General features: G+C 36.3%; 1 protein-coding gene across 1 annotated transcript in view; it reads left to right on the top strand.

Moving 5' to 3' along the window:
• KLF8 (KLF transcription factor 8) overlaps window positions 1-21,144 on the top strand; it is a 268,709-nt gene extending 247,565 nt beyond the window's left edge. Inside the window, exon 6 of the mRNA XM_046673630.1 lies at window positions 20,730-21,144. Within this exon, the coding sequence (XP_046529586.1) occupies window positions 20,730-20,911 (182 nt within the window). The 3' untranslated portion in view covers window positions 20,912-21,144. The remainder of the gene's footprint in view (window positions 1-20,729) is intronic.
• The last annotated feature ends 778 nt before the right edge of the window (window positions 21,145-21,922 follow it).

The following is a 21,922-nucleotide window of genomic DNA, read 5'->3' as shown; positions in this document are numbered from 1 at the left end:
TAGCCAAAGCAATCTTGAGAAAAAAGAACAAAACTGGAGCCATCACAATCCCTGACTTCAAAATATATTACAAAGCTGTAGTAATCAAAACAGCATGGTACTGGCACAAAAACAGATACACAGATTAATGGAACAGAATGGAAAGCCCCAAAATAAAAGCACATATCTAAGGACAGCTAATCTTCAACAAAGGAGCCAAGAACATACAATGGAGAAAGGAAAGTCTCTTCAGTACATGGTATTGGGAAAACTGGACAGCCATGTGCAAAAGAAGGAAAGTAGACATTTATCTTGCACCATACACAAAAATTAACTAAAATTGAATTAATTGCAAATGTAACACCTGAAACCATAAAACTCCTAGAAGAAAATATAGACAGTACACTCTTTGGCATCGATCTTAGCAACATCTTTTTTAATACTATGTCTATTCAGGCATGGGAAATAAAAGAAAAAATTAACAAATGGAACTGCATCAGGGCAAAAAGCTTCTGCAAGGGAAAGGAAACCATGAACAAAATGAAAAGACAGTGTACCAACTGGGAGAAAATATTAGCAAATCGTATATCTGACAAGGAGTTAATTTCCAAAACATGCAAAGAACTTATACAACTCAACAACAATAAAACAAACAACCCAATCGAAAAATAGGCTAATGATATGAACAGACATTTTTCCGAAGACAATATACAGATGGCCAACAGGCACATGAAAAGGTGTTCAATATCACTAATTCTTACGGAAATTTAAATCAAAATTAGAATGAGATATCACCTTACATCTGTCAGAATGGCTATAATTACCATGACAAAAAAATAACAAATGTTGGAGAGGATGTAGAGAAAAGGGAACCCTAATGCCCTGCTGGTGGGAATGCAAACTGGTACAGGCACTATGGAAAACAGTATAGAGATTTCTCAAAAAATTAAAAATAGAAATACCATATGATCCAGGTTTCTCACTAGTGGATATTTATCCAAAAAACTTGAAATAAAAAATTCAAAGAGATTTATACACCCCTATGTTCGCTACAGCATTTTTCACAATGGCCAAGACATGGAAGCGACCCAAGTGCCCTTCTATGGATGAATGAATAAAGAAGATGTGGTGTATATATATACAATGGAATACTAGTCAGCAATAAAAAAGACAAAATTGTCCCATTTGCAACAACATAGATGGACCTTGAGGGTATGAAGTTAAGCAAAATAAGCCAGACAGAGAAAGACAAACACTGCATGAGTTCACTCATGTGGAAGATAAACAAACATGTGGATAAAGAGAACAGATTAGCGGTTGCTAGTGGAGAAGGGGGCTGGGGGGTGCAAAATGGGTAAAGGGGCACATATGTATGGTGACATATAGAAATTAGACTATCGGTGGTGAGCACAATGTAGTCTGTACAGAAACTGATAAATAATAATGTACACCTGAAATTACACAGTGTTATATACCACTGTGATCTCAATAAAATAATTGAAAAAAATTTATCATTGATTCCTAACATTCTCTTATGCCCTCAGTTGTTTGTTTCTAAAGTTATATTATTTCTTCTTTCAAACAACTGTTTTATTGATAATGTAGACATAATAACCAAGAGCATAATTGTAAAACTCCACTGTCTGGACTTGACATCCCAGTCTACCACTCAGTACCTGAAAGTTACTTCACTTTTCTTTGCCTCAGTTTCCTTATCTGGAAGTATTAGTAGTGTAGAACACTTAGAGTAGTATCTGACATACGGTAAACCCTCAATAGTTGTTAGCTATTATTAATATTCTTTAATTCTAGTCTCACTGCTACCCCATTAGGCTTTTTGTCTTAATTTATTCTTTTTTCTCTTAACTTTATTGTTACAGTTGACAAAAATTGTATATATTTAAGATGTGTAATTCAGTGGTTTGATATATGTATGCATTGTGAAATATACACTACAATCAAGCTAGTTAACATATCCATCACCTTTGTGGTGAGAATGCCTAAGATCCACCCTCATAAAATTTCGAGTATACGGTATAATATTAGGTATAGTTACATTGTTGTACGCTAGATCTCCAGGACTTATCTTGCAAAACTGAAACTTTGTACCCCTTGACCAACTTCTCTCCATGCTCCCCCCAATCCTTGATGTGTATGTGGAAATATATATATATATATATATATATATATATATATATCTTCTTTATCCATTCATTCATTGATGGACACTTAGTTTGTTTCCATATCTTGCCTATTGGGAATGATGCTGCAATGAACATGGGAGTGCAGATAATACTAATTTTATTTCCTTTAGATATATACTCAAATGTGGAATTGCTAGATCATATGGTAGTCCTATGTTTAATTTTTTAAGGAACATCCATACTGGTTTCCATAGTACCAATATATAGTCCTACCAAGAGTGTACAAAGGATTCCTTTTTCTCCCAGTCTTCTCCAACACTTGTTATCTTTTGTCTTTTTGATAATAACCATTGTAAAAGGTGTGAGGTGATATCTCATTGTGGTTTGGATTTATATTTCCCTGATGATTACCAAAGTTGAGCATACACCTGTTGGCTTTTTTATATACCTATTGATCATTTTCATGTCTTCTTTTGAGAAAAGTCTATTCAGGTCCTTTATCCATTTTTTTAATCAGGTTATTTGGGTTTTTTTTTTTTTGCTATTGAATTGAATGATTTCCTTTATTTTGGATGTTAACACCTTATCAGATATATGGTTTACAAATATTTTCTCCAATTCAGTAGACTTCCTTTTCACTCTGTTGATTTTTTCCTTTGCTGTCCAGAAGCTTCTTAGTTTGTTAGAATCCCATTTGTCTATTTTTTGCTTTTGTTTCCTGTGGTTTTGGTGTCATATCAAAAAGATCATTGCCCATACCAATGTCAAGAAGCTTTCCCCTGTTTTCTTCTAATGGTTTTATGGTTTCAGGTTTTATGTTTGTTTTAATCCATTTTGAGTTGAATTTAGTATGTGGTGTGAGATAAGGGTCCAATTTCATTCTTCTGCATATAGATATGCAGTTTTCCCAGCACCGTTTATTGAAGACTGTCCTTTCCCCATTGTTTGTTATTGGTGTGTTGTTGAAGATCAATTGACTGTAGATGTGGATATTTTTTATTACTGTAGTTTTGTAATATATTTTGAAATCAGGAAATGTGATGCTTTGTTATTCTTCCTCAAAATTTCTTTGGCTATTCTGGGTCTTTTGTGGTTCCATATGAATTGTAGGACTGTTTCTTCAATTTCTGTAAAGAGCAACACTGGAATTCTGGTAGGAATTGCATTGAATCTGTAGATAATTTGGGGTATTATGGATATTTTAACAATATTAATTCTTTCAATCCATTAACATGGTATGTCTTTCCATTTATCTGTGTCTTTTTAAATTTCTTCCATCAGTGTTTTATAATTTTCTGTGTACGTCTTTCACCTTGTTAGTTAATTCCTAAGTATTTTAATTTTTTGTTGCTGTTGTGAATGGGATTATTTTCTTGATTTTCGTTTCAGACATTTTGTTTTTTGTGTATAGAAATTGATTGATTTTTGTATGTTGATTTTGTATATTGCAAGTTTACTGAATTCTTTAATTAGTTCTAGTGGCTTTTGTTTTTTAGTCTTTGCAGTTTTCTATGTATGTGATCATATCATCTGAAAATAGAGATAATTTTACTTCTTTCTTTCCAATTTGTATGCCTTTTTTTTTTCTTTATTGTCTAATGCTCTGGCTAGGAGTTCCAGTACTGTCTTGAAAAGAAATGGGAAATGTGGGCATCCTTGCCTTGTACTGGGTCTCAGGGAAACAGCTTTCAGTTTTTCCCCATGGATTATGATGCTGGCTGTGCATTTGTTATATATGACTTTTATTGTGTTGAGGTAAGTTCGTTATATACCTATTTTGTTGAGAGTTTTCATTCTGAATGAATGTTGATTGTCAAATGCTTTCTCTGCATTTATTAAGATGATGATGTGATTTTTTTCTTGATTTTTGTTAACCTGTTGTATTGCTTTGATTGATTGATTGAACCATCCTTGCATCATCCCGGGGATGAATTTGTGTGTGTGTGTGTGTGTGATCCTTTTAATGTACTGTTGAATTCAGCTTGATAGTATTTTATTGGGGGTTTTGCGTTTACATTCACCAGGGATATTGGCCTGTAGTTTTCTTTTCTTGTAATGCTTTGTCTGGTGTTGGTATCAGGGTGATGCTACACTCATAGAATGAGTTTGAAAGTGTTCTCTCCTTTTCCAGTTTTTGGAAGAGTTTAAGAAGAATTGGTATGAATTCTTCTTTGAATGTTTGGTAGAATTCATCCATGAAGCCTTCTGGTCATGGGCTTTTCTTTCTTGGGAGATTTTTGATTACTGATTCAATCTTCTTACTTGTTATTAGCCTGTTCAGGCGTCCTATTTCTTTTTTATTCAGTTTTGGTAGGTTGTGTGTTACTAGAAATTTGTCTGTTTCCTCTAAGTTATCTAGTTTGTTTACATGAAATTATTTATAATTGTCCCTTATTATACTTTTTATTTCTGAGGCATATATTATAGCGACTCTTCTTTCATTTCTGATTTTATTTACTTGAATCTTCTGTTACATTTATGCTTGATTGCTTCATCAATTCAATAAATAATTAATTTTAGCACTGTCTTTATGTGCCAGACAAGTAGAGTTACCCTGGTACCTTTCTATTCATTGTAATCCATCTTACCATGCCTAGATCATTTCAATGTACATCTTTGACTAAGCTACTCTTGAGTTCAAAATTTTTCAGTTTTACCCATTCCCCCCAACCATTGCCTTCAGATACTAGTGTACCAAGAGGGAGAGGGTGGTTGGAGCTGTCTGTCATGGCAGGAAGGAGTATTTTATCATTGACATTGTTTACAATTGGAACAGGATGATAACAAAGAACAAATTCACTTTTATTTTATTTTATTATTGTTTTTAAAGTGTAGTCAATCCATCTCCCTTCTTGCCTATACCTGAGGCAAACTACTCTCACTGCCCCCTGCCCTTTGTTATGTCATTACCTTTCATGCTAAAATCCAAATTCTGCAGTTTGGCCTTTATAATAGGGATCATTTCATCGCACTCCTATACAGATACCCTGTGCCTCAGGATGACTGACCCTATGTAACATTCATTGTACTACCTTATCAGCCCATGTCCCCAACTTACTGGGTTGCTTTTTACCATATTTTCCACCCTCTAAAACCTACCCATGGAGATGTCATCATCATGGCAGCATGAAAGGATCCCTTTGTCCCTCCCCTTCAATCTATAGCAAGTAAAACATCCATAACCCAGCAAAGGCTACCAATACACCAGGATGCCAGAGAGATCCACACAGTAGTACATACAAAGAATACGTGGAGTAGAGAAGATAGAGGAATCTAAATGGAAGAATGGCACAGGCAGATCCCAGGACACTTGGATCCCTCAGCTGTGTCAGCTGAGCCAGCTGCCTCCAGGCCAAGGGAACCCTGAGGACAGCAACAAAGGCACAAGTGTCTCTAGCCAGTTAGCCATAGTGGCATCTGCAGTCACAGGGATCAGAGCAGCATCATAGGTGGAACCCTATGATCCCAGGTCCCTGGCCATGGCTCAGAGCCTCATAGCAGCAGTGGAGGCATGCACAGGAATCTGACATACCAATTTCAATGGCACTTGTGTCCACAACGTAGCAGACAACAGCAGAGGTGGTGTCCTGTGAACTCAGCTCCCTCCCCACTCTCCCACTCCCCAGCCATGGTGGCAGAGCTTCCAGCCTAGGTGATCCTACATGTGGCCAAGGAGCCAGCCATCCCTGTACTCTTAGTGGAAAAGCCAAGGACCACAGTAATATGGGCAACAGAAAGGCATCAGTAACCCTCAGAGGCACAGGTAGTGACAACAAGAGTAACAACAACACTTCAAATAGAGACTGGAGGAAGGAACATGCAGGTCCTCAAATATAGCCAGAGGCAGCTCAGGTAAAAGAAACCAAAAACTTAGTGCTGATAGTGCCACCTACTGAAAAGCAAAAGAAAGGCCTCTAACCTCCAACCAGTTGAAAAATTTCAGTCAAAACAAAGCTATACCTAAGTAACAAAAGGAGTACTAGAAATGTGCCAGCAGAGGAGTAACTCAGCAAGAACCACAAAAACCCATGGTCACATGGCATCACAAAAAGAAAATATCAAATCTCCAAAAACCAACCATAAAGTCATGGAAGATTGTGATCTACCTGATAAAGAATTCAAAATAGCTGTCATGAAGAAACGCAATGGGCTCAAGAAAACTCAGAAAAGCAGTTCAATAAGCTCAGGGATAAAATCAATGAACAGGAGGAATACTTTACCAAAGAGATTGAAACTCTAAAAAGAACCAAACAAGAATTCTGGAGCTGAGAAATTCAAAATGAGATGAAGAATGTATTAGAAAGCATTGGAAATAGACAATATAGAAGTGAGAATAAGCCAGCTCAGAGATAGAAACCTAGAAATGATGCAGATAGAAGAGGAGAGAGAGATAAGATCTGTGTGTGTGTGTGTGTGTGTGTGTGTATTTATATGTTTGGAAACATGAAAAAAAGTTCTAGAAAAACGAGTACACAATAAACTGTTAATAGTTTTTCTTTTTTTATATATAATTTTACTTTTTGCAGGAGAATATTCACTGTAAGCTAATATTTATTGCCAATCTTCCTCCTTTTTTCTTTTTCCCCACCCCCAAAGTCCCAGTACATAGTTGTGTATAGTTGTATGTTCTTCTGATTCTTCTATGTGAGCCACCCCACAGCATGGTCGCTGACAGACGAGTGGTGTGGTTCTGCACCGAGGAAATGGACCCAGGCCACTGAAGAGGAGTGTGGAAAACTTAACCACTAGGCCATCAGGGTTGTCTTTAATAGTAGTTCTTCTAACAAAGAGGATGAGTGGCAAAGAAACGGAAAGACTGTCACATTTTAATGAAATAGTTCAGATATAAAAAGGTATACAGCATACTATAATGAACTCCTGTGTGCCTCTCCTACCTCCACCAAGCAACTTCTGAATCAAAACATGGGTGAAAGGATTCATACATGCCACTCTACATACTTTTAAAATTTTTAGTTTTTTTGCAAAAGCGTGTGTTAACACTGTGGTTCTTTTGTGTGTTCTTTTTCTTGAGTTCATAAAAGTTTACATGAGTGTGAGGTTTCAGATCTACATTATTTCGTGACTAACACCACGTAAGTGCTCCCCCTCACCCCTGTGCCCATCCCTCACCCCTGTTCCCCTGGTAACCACTGGACTGTTTTATTTGTCCATGTGTTTGTTCATATTCCACAGATGAGTGAAATCATCTGGTGTTTGTCTTTCTCAGTCTGGCTTATTTCACTTAGCATAATTCCCTCCAGGTCATTCCATGTTGTTGCAAATGGGATGATTTTGTCTTTTCTATGGCTAAATAGTATTCCATTGTATATATATACCACATCTTCTTTATCCAATCATCAGTCATTGGGCACTTGGATTGTTTCTAGGTCTTGGCTGTTGTGCATAGTGCTACAATGACCATGGAGGGTGCGTGTGTTACTTTGGATAGTTGATTGTAAATTGTTTGTGTAGACACCCAGTGGTAGGATGTCGGGGTCATATGGTGGTTCTATTTTTAGTTTTTTTAAGGATCTCCACAGTGTTTTCCATAGTGACTGCAACAGTTTGCATTCCCACCAGCAGTGTATGAGAGTTCCCTTCTCTCCACATCCTCTCCAACATTTGTTATTTTTAGTCTTAGTGATTATAGCCATTTTAACAGGCATAAAGGTGGTATCTTAGTGTAGTTTTGATTTGCATTTCCCTGATGATTAGTGATGTTGAACATCTTTTCATGTGTTTATTGGCCATCTGTATATCTTCTTTGGGAAAATGTCTGTTCATATCCTCTGCCCATTTTGTGATCAGGCTGTTTGTTATTTTGTTGTTCAGTTGTGTGAGTTCCTTATGTATTATGGAGATTAACCCCATGTCAGATATATGATTTGCAAATATTTTCTCCCAATTGGTGGGTTGTCTTTTGTTTTGATCCTACTTTCTTTTGCCTTGCAGAAGCTCTTTAGTCTGATGAAGTCCCAGTGGTTTATTTTTTCTTTTGTTTCCCTTGTCTGAGAAGATATGGGAGTTAAAAAGATCCTTTTACATTAGATGTCAAAGAGTTGTACTACCTATATTATCTTCCAGGAGTTTTATGGTTTCAGGACTTATCTTCAAGCGTTTGATCAATGTTGAGTTTGTTTCTATGTATGCTGTGAGATAATGGTCTACATTCATTCGTTTGCATGTGGCTGTCCATTTTCCCAGCACCATTTATTGAAGAGACTATCTTTTCTCCATTGTATGTTCTTCACACCTTTGTCGAAGATTAGTTGTCTATAGATGTGTGGTTTTATTTCTGGGCTTTCAGTTCTCTTCCACTGTTCTCTGTGCCTGTTTTTGTACCAATACCATGAGGTTTTGATCACTATGGCTTTGTAGTACATTTTTAAGTCATGGATTGTGATACCTCAAGATTTGTCCTTTTTTCTCAGGATTGCTTTAGCAATTCTAGGACTTTGGTTGCTCCATATGAATTTTAGGATTCGATATCCATGAAGATGTCATTGGGATTCTGATTGAGACTGCATTTATTCTGTAGATTGCTTTGGGTAGTATGGATATTTTAACTATGTTCATTCTTCCAGTCCATGTGCATGGAATCTCTTTCCATCTCTTTATGTCACTATCAATTTCTTTCTGTAATGACTTGTAGTTTTCACTGTATAAGTCCTTCACCTCCTTGGTTAAATTTGTTCCTAAGTACTTTATTCTTTTAGTTGCGATTGAAAATAGAATTGTGTTCCTGAGTTACCTTTCTGTAAGTTCATTATTAGAGTATAGAAATGCAACTGATTTTTGTAAGTTGATTTAGTACCTGCAACCTTACTGTAGTTGTTAATTATTTCTAATAGTTTTCTGATGGATTCTTTAGTGTTTTCTATATTGAAGATCACGGCATCTTCAAACAGTGTGAGTTTCACTTCTTCACTCCTTATTTGGAGTCCTTTTATTCCTTTCTCTTGCCAATTGCTCTGGCCAAAACCTCCAGTACTATGTTGAATAAGAGTGGGGATGGTGGGCATCCTTGTCTTGTTCTGTTCTCAGAGGAATAGCATTAAGTTTTTGCCCATTGAATATGATGTTGGCTGTGGCTTTGCCATATATGCCGTTTATTATGTAAGTTCCTTCGATCTCCATTTTGTTAAGAGTTTTTATCATAAATGGTTGTTGCTTCTTGTCAAATGCTATCTCTGCTTCTATTGAGATGATAATCTAATTTTTATTCCTCAGTCTGTTCAAGTGGTGTATCACCTTGATTTGCAGATGTTGAAACATCCCTGTGCCCCTGTTATAAATCCCACTTGATTATGATGTATGCTCCTTTTGATGTATTGCTGAATTCGGGTTGCCAGAACTTTGTTGAGGATTTTTGCATCTATGTTTATCAGCAATATTGGCCTGTAGTTTTCCTTTTTTGTGTTGTCCTTGTCAGGCTTTGGTATCAGAGTGATGTTGGCCTTCTAGAATGTGTTAGGAAGCATTCCATCTTCCCTAATTTTTTGGAATAGCTTGAGAAGGAGAGGTATTAAATCCTCTCTGAAACTTTGGTAGAATTCCCCAAGGAAACTGTCAGGTCCTGGGCTTTTATACTTTGGGATGTTTTTGATTACTCTTTCAATCTCTTTCCTTGTATTTGGCCTATTCAGATTATCTAATCTTCTTGATTCAGCTTTGGGAGGTTGTAAGAATCTAAGAATTTATCCATTTCCTCTAGATTATCCATTTTGTTGACATAGAGTTTTTCATAGTATTCTCTTATAATTCATTGTATTTCTGTGGTGTCCGTTGTTATTTCTCCTCTTTCATTTCTAATGTTGTTTCTCTGAGCTTTCTCTCTTTTTTTATTTGTAAGTCTGGCTAGGGGGCTGTCAATTTTATTTATCTGCTCAATGAACCAGCTCTTTGTTTCATTGATCCTTTCTACTGCCTTTTTTGTTTCAATAGCATTTATTTATGCTCTGATTTTTATGATTTCTCTCCTTTTGTTGACTTTGGGCATACTTTGTTCTTTTTCTAATTCGGTTAGGTATAATTTGAGATTGCTGATTTGGGATTTTTCTTGTTTGTTAAGGTATACCTTAGTTGTGATCAATTTCCCTCTTAATGTGGCTTTTGCTGCATCCCATGTGAGTTGGTATGGTATGTTATCATTTTCATTTGTCTCCAGATATTTTTTCATTTCTTCTTTAATTTATTCAATCATCACTTGGTTGTTCAATAGCATGTTTGTCTATTTCTCAGCTTTTTTCTTGTAACTAATTTCTAGCTTCATAGCATTGTGATCAGAAAAGATGCTTGCTATACTTTTAATCTTCTTAAATTTATTGAGGCTTGCCTTGTTTCACAACATATCATCTATCCTTGAGAATGTTCCATACGCACTTCAGAAGAATGTGTATTATGCTGTTTTTGGATAGTGTTCTGTATATATCTATTAAGTCAAACTTGTTTAGCTTTTCATTTAATTCCACTGTTTCCATGTTTATTTTCTCTTTGGATGGTCTATCCATTGATGTGTGTGGAGTGTTGAGGTCCCCTCCTATTATTCTGTTATTATTAATATCCTCTTTTATGTTTGTTAATGGTTGCTTTATGAACTTTGGTGATCCTGTGGTAGGTGCATAGATATTTATAAGTATTATTTCTTCTTGATGGAGTGTCCCTTTGATCATTATATACTGCCCCTCTTTGTCTCTCTTTACCTGCTTTATCTTGAAGTCTACTTTGTCTGATATAAGTATTGCAACACCTACTTTCTTTTGTTTGCCTTTAGCTTGGAGTATTGTCTTCCATCCCTTCACTCTGAGCCTGAGTTTGTCATTGGGGCTGAGATGTGTTTCCTGGAGGCAGTATATGTTGGGTCTTGTCCTTTAATTCATCTTGCCACTCTTTGTCTTTTTATTGGAGAATTCAATCCATTTACACCTACAGTGATTATCGTTATATGAGGGCTTAATGCTGTCTTTATCACTCATTTTCCAGTTGTCCTGCATTTCCTTTGTTTCTTGTCTTGTGTGTTTTGATCTACCCATTGAATTATGTAGTTTTTTTATGATGCATTTCCTTGTTTTCTCCTTATTTATTTCTGTCTCTGTTCTGGTTTTTTTTTTTGTTTAGTGGTTACCATGAGGTTTGTATTCAGAATCTCATATATAAGATAGTGCATTTTCTGATGGTCTCTTATTTCCTTAGTCTAAATCGATTCAATACTTTCCTCCTCCCCTCCTAAGTTGTTTTTCTCACATCTTATTCCATCTTGTGTTGTGAGTTTGTAGCTAAAATTACAGGATTATCCTTGTTTTTGGTGTTTACCCTCCCTTTCTTTTTAATGCTATATTTGAGTATTTGTTAACTTATTCTGATTGTGACTACCTATTTATCTCCTTACTCCATGCTTTGTAACCCCTTTCTCCATTTTTTTCATGTATGAGAGCCTTCTTGATGATTTATTATGGGGGGGGGGGTCTCATTGCTATGAACTCCCTTAGCTTTTGTTTGTCTCAGAAAGTTTTTATTTCTCCATCATATCTGCAGGATATTTTCACTGGATACAGTATTCTTGACTGAATATTTTTGTTTTTCAAAGATTTGAATATGTCATTCCATTCTCTCCTAGCTTGTAATGTTTCTGCAGGGAAATCCACTGAAAGCCTGATAAGGGTTCCATTGTATGTTATTTTCTTCTGCCTTGTTCCCCTTAGAATTTTTCTTTGTCATTCATTTCTGCCAGTTTTACTACTATAGGCCTTGCAGTGAGTCTTTTTACATTTAGATATCTAGGAGATCTGGCAGCTTCTTCCACATGGATTTCCATCTTTCCCTAGATTTGGGACGTTCTCTGCTATTATTTCTTTGAACACACTTTCTGCTCCATTCTTCTCTTCTTCTGGAATACCTATAATTGTTATGTTACATTTCCTAAATGATTTGGATATTTCCCATAGACTTTCTTCATTTCTTTTTAGTCTTTCTTCTCTTTCCTCCTCTCTCTGGAGCATTTCAACGTGTCTATCTTCGATTATGCTGATATGCTCCTCTATGATGTCCACTTGAGTGTTCAGGGAATCCATATTTTATCTCTTCCATTGTGTCTTTCATCTCTAATATTTCTGACTGATTCTTCTTTATAGTTTTAATTTCTTTTGTGAAGTACCTCTTGAACTCATTGAATTGTTTCTCTTCATTCTCTTTTACCTCATTGAGTGTTTTGATGATAGTTATTTTGAATTCATTGTCGTTTAGATTACATATTTCTGTGTCCTCAGGACTGAGTTCTGGATACTTATCATTTTCTCTCTAGTTGGAGATTTAATATAATGTTTGATATTGCTAGAGTGTTTGGCTCTGGTCTTACGCATCCTGCCATTATTTGGTTGCATTTACTACCTGTTGCCACTGGGTGGGAGTGAAGAGCCATGTATTCTGAGCCCTCTGTCTTCAGCCAAGGTCGCTGATGCTGGAACGGGTGCGAGGTGGGTTGGGGAAGTGGCACTTTCTCCTGCATACTCTCGGGACTTTCTCACTCTGCTCTTGCTATCTTCTTTCCTGAGGTGTTGGCTTAATGAGGTCACCCCTCGTGAAAGCTCTTGCTCCAGTAGAGGTCTCCCCTCTCAGCTGCATGGGAGCTCGGGGTCATTGATTTTCCCACAAATGAAAGCCCCCTCCCCAGTTCCTTCCCTCTCAGAGGCCTCCCACGGTTGCAGATTGCAGTCTATTAGGGTAAGGAGTGAAGTTTTCTCTTACCCCATTCCAGCTCTTACAAGGGGAGCTCCAGCCTCTCCACCCTCCATTATATGACTTTGTCTGTCTCTCTGATGTTTTTCTGTTGTGTTAGGATGTCCTCTGTTGGACTATGAATGTCTCATTTTGTTGTATGTTGGAGGGAAGAGAATCCCAGGCAAGTTCACTCTGCCATGATGCTGACATCACTCCAAGATTTTTTTTCAATATAGGAATTCTAAGAGAATTATCCTTTAGAAAGGGCAACATAAGGATAATGGGTATCCCAGAAGGAGAAGAGAGAGAAGGGAGCAGAGAGCTTATTTAAAGAAATAATAGCAAAGAACTCGCAAATCTAGGGAAGGAACTGGATATACAGATCCATAAAGCCAATAGAACACTCAGTTATCTCAATGCAAAAAGACCTTCTCCAAGATACATAATAATAAAACTGTCAAAGATCAGTGACAAAAAAGGATTATTAAAAGTATCCAAGGAGATAAAGAAAACAAGCTACAAAGGAACCCCCATTAGTCTATAAGCATTTTTCTAAGAAGAAACCCTACAAGCTCGGAGAGAGTGGAAAGATATACTCAAAATATTGAAAGATAAAAACTGTCATCCAAGAATACTCTACACAGCAAAGTTAGCTTTCAGATTTCAAGGAGAAATAAAGGGTTTCCTAGACAAACAAAAGCAGAGGGAGTTTATCACCACTAGACCTGCCTTACTAATAATGTTGAAAGAAGTTCCCTTGCCTGAAATGAAAAGAGAAAGGTATACAAAGCTCTGAGAAAGGTAATAAATAGACAAAAGCAAAAGATTGCAGCTCTATTTCAGAATAAGCTAGTAAACACTTAATTAAATCATAAAGCTTAAAGGGAAAAGAAGCATTAAAAGTAACTATAACTGCTTGAATTTGGTAACAAACTCACAATGCAAAAAGGGATAATTTATGACAACAAAAGCATAGAAAGTGAAGATGAAAAGGCCAATGAACATAAGATGCTATCACCAGAAAAAGAACTATCTTATCTACGAGACCTTTTATACAAACACCATGGTAACCACAAAACAAGGATTCAGAGCAGAGTCACAAAACATAAAAAAGAGGAAACTGAGAAACAACATCAGAAGAAAAAACATGAAACAAATTGCAGGCAGATATACAAGGAAAAGTAAATAATCAAAATATAGAATAATCAGAAAACAAGCGTAAAATATCAGTATTAAGTCCTCATATACCAGTAATCTCTCTAAATGTAAATGGATTGAATTCAGCAATCAAAAGACACAGACTAGCTAATGAATTAAAAAACAAGACCCAGCAATATGCTGCCTCCAAGAGACCCATCTCAACTCTAAAGTCAAACATAGGCTCAAATTGAAGTGATGGAAGATGATACTCCAAGAAAATGGCAACCAAAACAAAGCAGATGTAGCCATACTTATATCAGATAAAATAGAATTCAAACGAAGAAAGAAAAGATACAAAGATGGGCATTATATAATAACAAAGAGGAAGATCCATCAGAAGACATAACATTTATTAATATATATGCACCTAACATAGAACCACAAGAGTATATAAAGCAATTATTAACAGATCTAAAGGGAGAAACTGACAGTAATGCAATAATAGTAGGGGACTTTAATACCCCACTTACATAAATGGATAGATCATTCAGACAGAATGTCAACAAGGAAACACTGATTGGCCTTAAATGAAACATTAGACCAGATGAAGTTAATAGATATATATATAGAGAACAATCCATCCAAAAACAGCAGAATGCACATTCTTCTCAAGTGCACATGGAACATTCTTGAAGATAGACCATATTTTGGGAAACTAAAGAAGTCTCAATAAATTAAAGAAGATTGAAATTACATCAAGCACCTTTTCCTACAACAGTGATATGACAATAGAAATCAATTACAACAAGAAAGCTGGAAAAGTCACAAATATGTGGAAACTAAACAAAATGCTACTGAACAACTATTGGTTCAATGAAGAAATCAAAGGAGAAATTAAAAAATACCTGGATCTGGAGACAAATAAAAATGAAAACACAAGATACCAAGATCTATGGGATGCAACAAAAGTAGTACAAAGAGGGAAGTTTATATCAATACAGGCCTACCTTTAAAAACAAGAAAAATCTCAAATAAACAATCTAAAATTACCCCTAAAGAACTAGAAAAAGAACAAATGAAGCCCAAAGTCAGTAAAATGAAAGATGTAATAAAAATCAAAGCAGAAATAAATGAAAATAGAGACTAAAAAGACAACAGAAAGATCAATGAAACTAAGAGGTAGTTTTTTTAAAAAGATAAACAAAGCTGGCAAAACTTTAGCTAGAGTCACTAAGAAAAAAGCTGAGAGGGCTCAAATAAATGAAATCAGAAACAAAAGATAAATTACAATGGATACTACAGAAATAAAAGGATTATAAGAGGAAACTAAGAACAGCCATACACTAACAAATTGGATGAGGTACAAAAAAATGCATAAATTCTTAGAAGTGTGCAACCTTCCAAAACTGAGTCAAGAATAAATAGATAATCTGAATAGAGTGATCACTAGTAAAGAGATTGAAACTGTAATCAAACACCTCCCAACAAACAGCAGTGCAGGAGCAGACAGCTTCTCTGGTGAATTCTACCAAACATTCTAAGAAGATTTAATACCAGTCCTTCTCAAACTCTTCCAAAAAAATTGAATAGCAGGGGACACTTCCTAACTCATTTTGTGAGGCCAACATTACCTGATGCCAACACCTGCCAAGGACATCAAAAGAAAAGAAAATTACAGGCCAATATTGCTTATGAACATAGATACAAAAAACCTCAACAAAATATTAGCAAATTGAATACAACAATACATTAAAAGGATTATATATCATGATCAAGTGGAATTTATTCCAGGGATGCAAGGATGGTTCAACATCAACAAATCAATCAATGTGATATACCACTTTAACAGCAAGAAGTATAAAAATCACATGATCATCTCAATAGATGCAGGTAAAGCATTTGACAAGATTCAGCATCCATTTAAAATAACAACAGAAACAATGCAAGGATGCCCATTCTTGCTCCTCTTATTCAACATAGTATTGGAAGTCCTAGCCAGAACATTAAACAAGAAAAAGAAATGAAATGTATCCAAATTGGAAGTAAAGAAGTAAAACTGTCACTGATTTTGGATGGCACAAATTTTTATATGGAAAACTAAAAAATCCAACAAAAAGCTGTTAGAAATAGTAAATAAATACAGCAAATTTTCAGGGTACAAAATCAACATACAAAAATCAATTGCATTTTATATACTAACAAGGAACTAGCAGAAAGAGCTATCAAGAGTACAGTCTCATTTACAATTGCAACAAAAAGAATAAAATAGCTAGGAGTAAATTTAACCAAGGAGATGAAAGATCTATACAGTGAAATCTACAGTATATTTTTAAAAGAAATCAAAGAAGAGACAAAGAAATGGAAAGATATTCTGTGCTCATGTATTGGAAGAATTAACATAGTTAAAACATCCGTATTACCTAAAGCAATCTACAGATTCAATGCAACCTCTATTGAAATCCAATGACATTTTTCACTGTAATAGATACAAAGCATCATAAGATTTGTATGGAACAATAAAAGACCCCAAATAGCCAAAGCACTCTTGAGGAAAAAAAATCAAAAGTGGAAGTATCACACTCATTGATTTCAAAATATGCTACAGAGATATAGTAATCAAATCATGATAGTACTGGCAGAAAAACAGACACACAGATCAATGGAACAGAATTGAAATCCCAGAAATAAACCCACACATTTATGGACAGCTAATTTTTTTAAGTATACTTTTTTTTGCAAGGAATATTGACCCTGAGCTAACATCTCTTGCCAATCTTCCTGTCTTTTTTTTCTCCCTAAAGGCCCAGTACATAGTTTATGTGCTAGTTGTAGGTCATTCTAGTTCTTCCTATGTGGGATGCCGCTGCAACATGGCTTGATGAGTGGTGCGTAGGTCCGCACCTGGGATCCGAACCAGTGAACCCCAAGCTGCCAAAATGGAGTGTGGAAGCTTAACCACTCAGCCACAGGGCTGGCCCCTATGGACTGCTAATTTTTGACAAAGGATCCAAGAACATACAATGGAGAAAGAAAAGTCTCTTCAATAAATGATGTTGGGGAAAATGGACAGACACATACAAAAAAATGAAGGTAGACCACTGTCTTACAACACACACAAAATTAACTCAAAATGGATTAAAAACTTGAAGATGAGACCTGAAGCTGTAAATTCCTAGAAGAAAACATAGGTAATATGCTCTTTTAAATTGATCTTAGCAATATCTTTTTGAATATGTCTCCTCAGACAAGGGAAACAAAAGAAAAAATAAACAAATGAGACTACATCAAACTTAAAAGCTTCTTCACAGCAAAGGGAAACATCTACAAAAGAAGACAACCTGCTGACTTGGAAAACATATTTGCATATCATATCTGATAAGTGGTTAATATCCAAAATATACAAAGAACTTATACAAAGCAAGAAAAAGACGAACACAATTAAAAACTGAGCAGAAGATCTGAACAGACATTTTTTCAAAGAAGACATACAGATGTCCAACAGACTATGAAAAGATGTTCAACATTACTAATTATTAGGGAAATGCAAATCAAAACCACAAGATATCACCTCACATCCATGGGAATGGCTATTATTAAAAAGACAAGAAATAACAAGTGTTGGAGAGGTTGTGGAGAAAAGGGAACCCTCATACACTGCTGGTGGGAATGCAAACTGGTACAGACACTAGGGAAAACAGTATGGTGATTCCTCAAAAAACTGAGAATAAAACTACCATATGATCCAGCTATTTCACTTCTGGTTATTTATCCAAAGTGTACGAAGACACTTTAAGTCAAAAAGATGTACGTACCCCAATTTTCATTGCAGCATTATTTGCAATAGCCAAGACTTGGTAGCAACCTAAGTGCCCACTGACAGATGAATGGATAAAAAAGATGTGGTATATATATGTATATATACACACATACACACACACACACATGCACACAATGGAATACTACTCAGCTTTTTAAAAGATGAAATGTCATTTGTGACAACATGGATGGACCTTAATGTTATTACGCTAAGCAAAATAACTCCAATAGAGAAAGAAAAATATCATATGATTTCACTCATATGAGGAAGATTAAAAACAACAATAAACATAGATGCAGAGAACAGATTGGTGGTTACTAGAGGGGAAGGAGAGTCAGGGGAGGGTAGAAGAGGTAAAGGGGGACTTTTGTATGGCGATGGCTGGAAACTAGACTTTAGGTGGTGAACACAATATAGTCTATACAGAAATCAAAATATAATGATGTACACCTGAAATTCATACAATGTTATAAACCAATGTTACCTTCATAAATATATTAATTAATTAATTAATTAATTAGATTAAATCTACCCATGCCTCCAGCTCAATGCCTTCACATGAACCCACAGTTCCATCTAGCCTTGGAATTTATTTTACATTTAACTCTCTTTGTCATATAGTTACTATGTACACATGATGTTATGAATTATTTTCCCTATGTATGTTTTGTTCTTCAGTTTAGATGATATGTTCATGGAGGGCATGAGTTATGTTGTGTGAAGTGCATTGGCACAAACAAGAGCGTTTTCAACTATACTCAATTATAATTTCAATTATAATGAAAGGTCACTGCTTTTGAAATAGGAAAATTGGTCTCCTTGCTGACCAGTAATCTGTGTATTCTAGTAATGAGCTCCCACAACCACAATGTGTCACCGTTTTACAAGTCAAACTTTCTTCATTTGGATGTAGAGAAGATAGGAATTCTCAGGAGAAATTCCTGAGAGATTGCAAGAAAATTTATAGCAATGCGACAGTTGGGAGATGTGGAGATGGGATAGAATTACATAGACCAAAAAGTGAAAATCTCATTTACACACTCTCGACACATTCTGTAGTCCCAGTCTCCCTCCCACTGTTAATTTTCTGTATACTCTTCCAGATCTTTTCTCTTTGTCTGGTGAGTATGTCTGAGAGAGAGAGAGAGAGAGAGAGTCAGAAACAAAGAGACACAGAGGCACAGGAGTTTAGAAAACATAAATGGGATCCCTCTGTGTGTGTGTGTGCAACCATTCAGTAATTTTTCTTTTCATTTGATAACAATTCATTGCCCACCTTTTGGTGTCAACACGTCCAACTCTATCTTTCTTCTTAGCAGCTAATGCAGCAATTTCTGAATATTTAAATGGTCAGCAATTGACATCTAGTCCTGAAAATGCTTGCCTGGGTATGGTCCAAAACTTGAGCTGATAAATTCCAGTCTGTTGCCCATTATTTTAAAGCTGTGTGATTAATTAGTAAACACTTGGGAGGACTGGTAGGTGATGAGCAGTAAGTTGAAAAACAGTATGTGCAAACCGGATTGCCACCAGAATTTAGAGCAGCATAAAATTAAGTCCTGTGGAGAATTTATAAGGAGAAAGTGGAGAAAGAGCCAGAGGAAGAGAGACCATTATAATACCAAGGCATTTTGTGTCTGCATTATTGCTTATTTATGATTATAAAATACTACATGCTCATTGTAGAAGATGGGAAATAGAGAAACACATTAAAAAGAAAACAAACATTAATCCTATGACCTAGACTGAACCAGAGTTAATATTCATTTTTTCTCATATAGTTTCTTTCCTTTTTATTTTAAAATTTTTATCATAAGATATAACATCATAATTTTTAAAACATTCAAACAATACAGAAAGGTGAAAAGTAAAAAAGGAAAAGTCCTCTTCCCACCATTTTCATCCTCACTTTCCAGATATTCACTTAATAATTTCTCATAGTATGTATTTAAGTATGTTGACATTGCTTTTATTCTGAGTATATAAATGTGTGGTGTATGGTCTATATACCATAATAGGGTCATACTGTGTTAATGTTTTTTATACTCCTTTTTTCATTTTGCTTTCTATCTGAAGCATACATATTCCATATATAACCCACATGCAACCAGGAGATATTGAGCGTGGAGTTATTTCAAAACATTTCACTTGACACTTCTCACCAGTTCCATGCCCTTGAGTTTCTGACTTTACACAGAAGAAGGCCTGTAACCTTAGCTGAGGGCCCACTTTAGTGAATCACACATTCTTCCTGTATGTATGGCTCTATTTTAGACTATTTGTTGGGAGGTATTAGAGAAGAGCATGTGGTTACTACGGTGTGGTACAGGGGAAAGTGCCAAAGATCTAGGTTTGGATCCTAGTTTTATCATTTACTAGCTGTGTTTTAAAAGGAATTTTTGTGTGTGTGCTGAGGAAGATTTCCCTGAGCTAACATCTGTGCCAATATTCCTCTATTTTGTATGTGAATCACAGCCACAGCATGTCCACTCACTGGCCATGTAGGTCCACATGGGAAACTGAACTCTGTAGCAGAGCTGGAGTGTGCTAAACTTAACCACTAGGCCATGAGGCTGGGCCCAAGAAAATGTTTTAAGTAACCCTATGAGGTATTTTTATCCCCCCCTTTAGAGATGATAAAACAGAGACTCCACCAGGGAAAACTGATTTATCTAAGGTCACATAGATAGTATGTAGTAGAGCCAGGATTCAAGCAAAGGTCTGTTTGAGCCACAGCCTATGTGCTTTCCACTTTGCCATCTTGGCTTCTCTTTAGGACTTCTGTAAAGGTGAACAAGAGTATGTATTCGAAGTGATTGCCTCACCTTTTGACTAAAGACTTGATAAAAGGTTATGTATTCTGGTATCTTTCCAGTGTCCACACATTTCTTCTCTGACTCTGTTTTGTCATATTCCCTTTTTTTTTTTTTTAGGAGAGAAGCCTTATAAATGCACCTGGGATGGCTGCTCCTGGAAATTTGCTCGCTCAGATGAGCTCACCCGCCATTTCCGCAAGCACACAGGCATCAAGCCCTTCAGGTGCACAGACTGCAACCGTAGCTTTTCTCGCTCTGACCACCTCTCCCTGCACCGCCGGCGCCATGACACCATGTGAGCAGCACAGACCGCACTAGAAGAGCTGCCCTGGTATTTTTCCTGTTTGTGTGCTGAGATCATGCCCATCTTTTCCTGTTTGACTTCAACTTGCCTCTAGGATGGGGTTGGAGCAGCTCACTGAGCCAGGTTGATGAGACTAGAGAAGAAGATCGCTGGTCTCCTATGGTGGTTCCTCATATTCCATCTTCACCTCTCCACTGTCCAGTACCCAATTTTTTCAACCTCGGCATGGGTGGAATTCCAGTGAAGCACCCATGGTTGCCCCACCCCCACCCCCACCCCCACCCCTCCACTCTGAGATAGGACATTTTCCCAACAATAACAAAACAGGAATCAAACTCAAGGCTGTGAACAAACATACGCTGCTTTTTCCCCTATTTTTTCTCTTGTTTCTAGAATTCTTATCTATGTTTTTTTCAATCAGAATTTAGTGGTATCCTAAAATGACTTTTGTCAAGTTCCTAGACAGAAGAGGGCATAACAATGTAGTTGGTTAGTAAGATTTACAGGGATTTGGTTCCTGAGCATAGAGCACATTCTCAGTGAATAAGCTGAGTTCCATACCAAACTTAAAGGTTTTATAAATCCAGTCCTATTTGTTCTTACAATTTGGTTTTCAGACAGTGCTCGTCCTTCTGTTTCTTAACTCCATCGGAAGGAAGGAAGGGATCTTCTTGTCCTTCTCCTTCTCCTATGCTTCCTCCTCTTTCAGGATTAAAGATTTTGCTGCACAATTATATTCTTTGTTAGGTTAAATTTGGTCAAATATTCAAAACACTCATCAACATGCCAGTAGGGAGAAAAGTGTTTCAGGAGAGTATGTTAGGCAGTGAAAGGAACAATCAGACCCAAGATGTTTCTGAAAACAAATAGAGGGGGCTTTCATTTGGAGAGGATATCTAAAGTGCTGTAATCACAAACTTCATTCAAATTGTAGCCTGTTGAGATAGTATCTTGAGGGGCTGCACTGTACTGTTTATTCCATTGTTTACATAAAGCAACTATTTTA

Source organism: Equus quagga, chromosome 10 (genome assembly GCF_021613505.1).
Source record: "Equus quagga isolate Etosha38 chromosome 10, UCLA_HA_Equagga_1.0, whole genome shotgun sequence".
Taxonomy (NCBI): domain Eukaryota; kingdom Metazoa; phylum Chordata; class Mammalia; order Perissodactyla; family Equidae; genus Equus; species Equus quagga.
Note: the sequence above shows the minus strand (reverse complement) of the source record. Positions and strands in the feature narration are given on the sequence as shown.